Raw genomic sequence first — 7190 nt, forward strand, 5'->3', positions numbered from 1 at the left:
CTCATTTTTTGAAGACTCGCCAAAATGTATGTTGTATAGATATGTATTTGACCCCAACATGTTACAATTTTATTTAGATCATGCTGTAAATTATATTTATAAACCATTTATTTGTAAATATCGCATATCTGCTCACTGTGTGAATATAGAAACTGGTCGATTTTATAATATCGAGAGACATCATAGACTTTGTAATATGTGTGATAAACAATTAATTGAGGATGAATATCATTTTATTTTAGTATGTGAAAAGTATAATGAACTTCGAAAGAAATTTATCAAACCTTATTATTGGAGAAAACCTTCTAATTTTAAACTCATACAACTACTATCTGTTCATAATGTAAAGGAACTTAACAATTTAGGGAAGTTTTTATTTCTGGCCGAGAAGGCACGTATTTAATTTAATCATTATAAATGCTTAATATGTGTTATGTTTTATCATACTCTGCTGTACTGTTATATGGGTATACCTACTTATATGATTTTTTGTCTAATTGTTTAAATTTAAATGTAAATATATTTCACTGATGTAATTGAATATTTGTAATATTTATATTCTATAAGCTGTATTGCTTACGAATAAAAGATTATTATTATAAACCTTCATCTTAATGCTGATTTTAGTTCTTCATCTTCATCATGATTTTAGTTCTTCGTCTTAATGATGATTATAGTTCTTCATCATCATGGTGATTGTAGTTTTTCATCTTTTTGATGATTGTAGTTCTTCATCTTCATGATGACTGTAGTTCTTCATTTTAATGACAATTTTAGTCCTTCATCGTAATTCATCTTAATGATGATTTTAGATCTTCGTCCTTATGATGACTGTAGTTCTTCATCTTCATGATGACTGTATAGTTCTTCATCTCCATGATAATTGTAGTTCTTCATTTTAATAATAATTTTAGTTCTTCATCGTAATGAGGATTTTAGTTCTGCATTTTAATGATGATTTTAGATTTTCATTTTAATGATAGAGTGGGATGCTCATTTTCGCCATATCTTTCCATGTTTTCTTCAGTTTATGTTCAGGTCTTTATGTTTTTGAAGTGTACTGATATTTCTAAATGAAGATAACTTCAAGTGCAAATTATTCTTAGCTTGAAAACGTGTTTGTTTTGAGACAAATCATCTGAAAAGTGTGATTAAAGGGTGTTTGAAATTATTACACTTAATTTTAACTTTAGTTTTCTATTTCAATAATACTTTATTGCAAAAAAGGAGAAATGGATCAGACACAGGCTTTTCAACTTGGTAACGTCTTCTCTTGGGTTTTCTTTCTTTCCGAGTTCTAACGTTATGTCCTTATTTTAGTTACCTGTAAAATATAGGATAGTTTTATAAACTAATATTTAAAATTTCTTTTATTCTATAATATTTCCTACGTATCATCTGGCCATTCATCCATGAAACTTCTATACAATAGAACTTCCTTGTCTACTATTACTTTACGTAATATTGTATTGAACACTAAAAGTAAAGAACTTGCACAAGGAAGTGGGAAATCCAAATCATAAGACGACATTTGTAGACATCAAAATCGTAAGTAAATATTTAGTAGTCAAATATAATCATCAGTCTTTCTTCTGATTTTTCTTCTTTTCTTCCGTCGGTAACTTGAAGTATTTTTTTACGATGAATAAAATGTACCAGAGAGGTGAAAGATACCAGAAGGACATTCAAACTTATAGATAGAAAACAAACTGACAACGCCATGGTTAAAATAGACAAACAAACAAACAATAGTACACAAGACACAACTTAGAACACTAAAGACTAAAAAATCGTGACGAACCCCACCAAAAACTGGGAATTATCTCAGCTGCTCTGGACGGACAATTATAAATTTACTCGAAACGGCTTAACAATGACCAAATATATTACCGTAATATGATCAGCTGTAAAAGATACCGGCATGATTTTAAAATATATGACTATTCAATGCCGTAAATGTCAGTTGGAATAGAAATATCAGTTTAGTCTGGAAAACCATCTGGCAATTGTCGAAATGAAGTTGTGGAATAATCGCGTTGTTAAGGATCATGTGTTTATTGTGCACTTTAAAACAACAAATTATGTTCTAGGAATTTGTTCCGTGTACCATAATTTTTATATTTGTAAATGTGAAAAACAAACTTTAAGCAATGCATTCGAACATTTATTTACATACTTTTTCCAATACTCATGATACATTAGATACAAACTATATTTCAACAGCGTTATTACATTGTAATAGCGGTATATCTTACGATTTATGATAATTAATTTAATTATTCAAAATCACCAATAACAAATCTTTGTTTTTAAAACAAATAAGTTCTCAACTACCAACTTTATGATGATGTGTATAGCCATTATATCATTTAAAATAATACATGTTTTACCCTTCCAGAGAATAATACATGTTTTACCCTTCCAGAGCAAAATGTTGAAAAGTTTCGTTCTTGTGTGTTGTCTAATTACTGGACTTATTACGGCGTTAGCGGAAGCTGGACTTGTCAAGGAAATGGAACAACATAGCATTATAAATTCTGACCACAAAACTGACCACGCTGACGACAAAACTGGTACCACTGAACCGAAATCTGGCCACGCTATATCTTGTGGACCACGTAAGACCACGTGACATGTTTAACATTAATATATAGAAATATTATTTTCACACACCGACCGTTCAAGACCCTCGGATAGTCAATGTCGTTAATAACAACCTTCATCATTCAGAATACTCATACAAATGAGATGTGATGTGATTGCAAATGAGACACTAACACACCAGGGACAAACCGGACGAGGATGTAAACAACTATATATAGGGCTCTATACGGCCTTCAACAATGAGCAAAACCAAAACATTTATGGTTATATAAAATAAGGAGATGTGGTATGATCAGAGTAAAAGAGTTGTACTACATAATTAAAATGTATGGAGTCTTTTGTATGATAAAGTCATTTTATTTTTACATTCTCTTCTTTAAAAGTTAGATTCTGAACAGCTTTGTAGCCGAAATTTTCCCACAATTAGTCGATTTCATGTGTAGTTGAGTTTTTTTTTTTTTTTTTTTTTTTTATTATTGTTTTGTTTTTTAATGTTGTAACTGTATTTTGCAGCTGATTCCAAAATAAATGTAACATGGAGTCCAATATCTCCGAAATCTGGAGACGTTCTGTCACTTTACTTTGATTTTACATTTAGTAAGTATAAATTGAAATTTACATAAATATTCAATCGATAGAGGTTTTCAATGGTACCATATTGTTACTCAGGTTACATAGACATATAAGAACGATAAAAAGTAAGACAATATAAATAAACTATACCTCAATCGTGTGAAGGATTATATTTTATTTCGGATTATTCACCCTCAAACGGCTTATATATTTCTCAAACAAACCGACTCCAATGGCAAGAATCCATGCACTATGAAGTCCTACACCACTCATTTGTAAAGCATTTATGCGAAAAAATAATGTTTGATTGATTGCTTTTTAGTGTTTAACGCAACCTTTAACTCCTTTCGTATATCATGATGGTAAGATTTTATTTAACATTTAACCAGTGATCGTACTACACGTACATCCACCTATACCTCTAAAATAATTTGAATAAAATATTATTCAACCACACAATGCTATATCAGTGGGGATCCAGAACTTTTCCTATGGGGGGGGGGGGGGGGGGGGCGCTGACTGACCTAAGAGGGGGCCCGCTCCAATCATGCTTCAATGATTCCCTATATAATCAACCAAATTTTGCCCCCCCCCCCCTGGATCCGCCTATGTATATATTAGCCAAAACTGTTATAATCATTAACTTACATAATGTTTTCCATATGCCAACAATGTACATTTTAATCACCAATAACATGTTATTCACAAAAAGATTGCAATTCATAATTGTTATTCATGAACAACTTTTTATTCACCAAAACAGTGCTATTCATAATTGTTAATTCATAAACAACTTTTTATTCACCAAAACAGTGCTATTCATAATTGTTATTCATTAAGAACTTTTTATTCACCAAAACAGTGCTATTCATAATTGTTATTCATTAAGAACTTTTTATTCACCAAAACAGTGCTATTCATAATTATTATTTATAAACAACATGTTATTCACCAAAAAGTGCTATTCATTATTCCACAATGTAATTATTTGTCACCAACAATATAATATTCATCTCCACCGCAAAGAAGCTGTCTTACTACGCAATAAAATCTTGACACACTTCTCAAATAAGAGTTCAAACTGCTAGCTTTTACTATACACGTTACATTGTACATGCATCCAAGAAGGTTAGTCTCATAAAAAAATCATCAAAGATATTATGAATGACGGTGGTAGTGAGCTATGATGTATATGACTTTCTTAAAAATTATTGAAAAGGTAACATTTCACATAGTTGCAGTTGATTTTATGATTGCACGGCTGATGGTAACACGAACGTTACCTTGCATGTTGAAATACAACCCTCGATCTGCATTGTTCAAAGTATTGCCCGTCTATTTCGTCCTTCATAGTAACTGTCTGTTCTTGTCATGCTACAGGTAATGGGTGAATTTTTTGACAGCTAAATGTATCGTTAACACATGCTCATTATTCTTTTATCAAATTTAAGATGAAGAATTCACAAATGGTATTTACTCTCTTAAATGGTACTCACGCCTCGACATGAGCACTCCGTGGAGAGAGGCTACTGGGATTTCTAGTCGAATTAAGTGTGAAGATGTAGAAGAATATCTAAAGGCATCAGATGTCAATACAAAACAGACACCAACTAAATGTCCATTCCAAAAAGGAGGTATGTTTTTCTCGTCTTTCATCAACTGATAGTAAACAATTTGAAGGCTTGATTGAAATTTTATGTCTTGATTAAACTTTTAAAATATGTGCACAAATCAAGATTCCATCCCATTAGATAGGATGCCATAACCACTGTCTGTTCAACTGGTGAGTGTTATGTAGACAAGTTCAAAGCGGAAGACAATGTGCCCAAATACTACTAGTATTAATATTAATAAGATTAAAAAGAATTTTTATTATTATTATAAAGGATAATTAATATTTACCTTATAATTCAAAGTTTATGAAACAAAACAAAAACTCAAAATGTATCTTGATTATCTTAACCTCTTTTTATTTGTCTTTATATATGATAATACTCAGTAAGTTAGTAAATCAATTACTTGATTGTATAGACGTTTTTCTTACATGTATTTTGAATATTTCACATTACCAAACTATTGTCCTTTTTCGGTATCTGTTTGTAATTGCATATTTTCAGAAAAAATTGTGGGCAGCACTGAATTCACAGACATGAAGGAGATACCATTTGTAAGTATTTAAGTGTCATTTATCTGGATCACCGAACCTGTTTCGTAATCAAAATTACTAAAAGTAAACATCAATAACACTTATTTCCTAAAAAATCACGTGTGTATCTTTGATATATTTTGAAGTCGTTGATTTATTGATTGGTTAGAATAATTGATTGATTTGTGGATCAATTGATTGATTGATTGATTCATTCATTCATTTTGGTTTACGCCAAAGCAACACAAAATAAAATTTCAATGCAATAAACATGAAAAACATGGATGCGTCACAATGTCGAAATTGTTTTTACTTGTGTATTTTGCTTACTCAATAATATTTCGATATAGAATTTAAGAATAATCACTGCATTCAATTTAATTTGAAGTAAGAGTATGTTTTTCATTATTATATTTTAGGGCTATAATTCTTTGGTGATTAGCATGAAAAATCAGAACGGACATGTAACTGCTTGTGGAAATGCAACAATATATCTACAGATTCCTGATTACGACGATGACGATGAATAGATTTTGTGTGCTTCTATACAGAACATCGATATACCATATTAATACATTACTTTAAAACATATATTATCATTTTATCCCGCGAACAGCAAGCTATTATATGAATAACAGATATACAAATAAATAATGTTTCCTGGCATATGTTATTTCTGTATTTAACCACTGCTTTTTGTGGAAAATTAATCATAAAATATGAATGTCTTTAAATTTATTTAAAAGTCAATAATTTCATTTTGGATGAACGCGTCTTCTGATTGGCTGACGTTATTTTATAATCAGCATATAGACATAATTTAGTCCTGTGACTGTGACGTCAACGTTTTTTCATGGTTTTCTACGATTTAAAATGGAATTTAGAATTAAATTATAAGAAATGACTGTAATATTTTTTCTGTCTATTCGAAATAACATAAAAAATGTGTTTTACACTGTTAAATAACCCGCTATAGTATACGCGCGTTATTCAGTGTGCACCAATTTTTTTATGTTATTTCTTCATAGACAGAAAAAATATAATAAAGTCATTCCTGAATTGTTAAAAAGAGCAAATCTGCAAGGTTTCCTTTACTATCTACGAGGAAACAATTTCCTGAGGCAAAGTTAGGCTTCCAGTTTGAAAACAATAGAAACCCTGAAATTTGCAAACATTTTTACATTTTGAATAATATGATTATTCACAAGTGAAAAATTAAATAAAATTGACATTATATAACATGCAATGTTTGAGATTAAAATATGATTTTCGAATGAACAATTTAGAATATAGTGGTCTTTTCCTGTTTAAAGAAACGAAACAGGGGGAAACTAAGACGGATCTCTTTTATTCCTGTTTTAAAGCAAGATTAGTATAAATAAAATATTCCTAACGTGTGAAAATATTGAATATATACACATTTCACGCAATATATAATAATTATCTATTGTTCAAAAAAGTAATTGTTAACATGTTCATTTGTCATATGCATCAGAATTGTATTGTAATTGTATATTTTAATACTCCTCTGTAACAGATTGTCATTGAGAATAAATGTCTTGTAATAAATTTTGATTTTTTTTTTTTAACTATTTGACGAACGTCACTTTGCGAAAGGTTGTGACTTTTGGACTGATGTACGTTTTGGGATGGTGTACGAGGTTTCAATGATGGTTCACTGAGGGTTTTTTTTTCGTTTCTTAAATTTCTCCAATTATTTTTGAATAAAATGCATGAAATGACTGGCTTTTAGCTGCTTCTACATTTTTTATCTAATTCAAAATTTAAAAAAAACGTCGTACTTCGCGATCGTGTTTGCTAATAACCATAATTTTTGTTATTGTTATATTTATATGTTTGAATTCTA

General features: G+C 30.1%; 1 protein-coding gene across 2 annotated transcripts; it reads left to right on the forward strand.

Annotated features, from left to right (window-relative positions):
• The first annotated feature begins 1394 nt into the window (after positions 1-1394).
• Positions 1395-6892, forward strand: LOC139523458 (uncharacterized). Of its 2 annotated transcripts, none has more exons than XM_071317507.1 (6): positions 1395-1548; positions 2426-2618; positions 3118-3201; positions 4629-4811; positions 5295-5344; positions 5743-6892. In XM_071317507.1, the coding sequence occupies exons 2-6, from the start codon at positions 2432-2434 to the stop codon at positions 5851-5853; spliced, it is 615 nt and encodes a 204-aa protein (XP_071173608.1). In that variant the 5' UTR covers positions 1395-1548; positions 2426-2431; the 3' UTR covers positions 5854-6892. The 2 variants fall into 2 exon arrangements, with proteins under 2 accessions (XP_071173608.1, XP_071173609.1); XM_071317508.1 differs by having other exon boundaries at positions 1467-1548; positions 2399-2618.
• The last annotated feature ends 298 nt before the right edge of the window (positions 6893-7190 follow it).

This window comes from Mytilus edulis, chromosome 5 (genome assembly GCF_963676685.1).
Source record: "Mytilus edulis chromosome 5, xbMytEdul2.2, whole genome shotgun sequence".
Taxonomy (NCBI): Eukaryota; Metazoa; Mollusca; class Bivalvia; order Mytilida; family Mytilidae; genus Mytilus; species Mytilus edulis.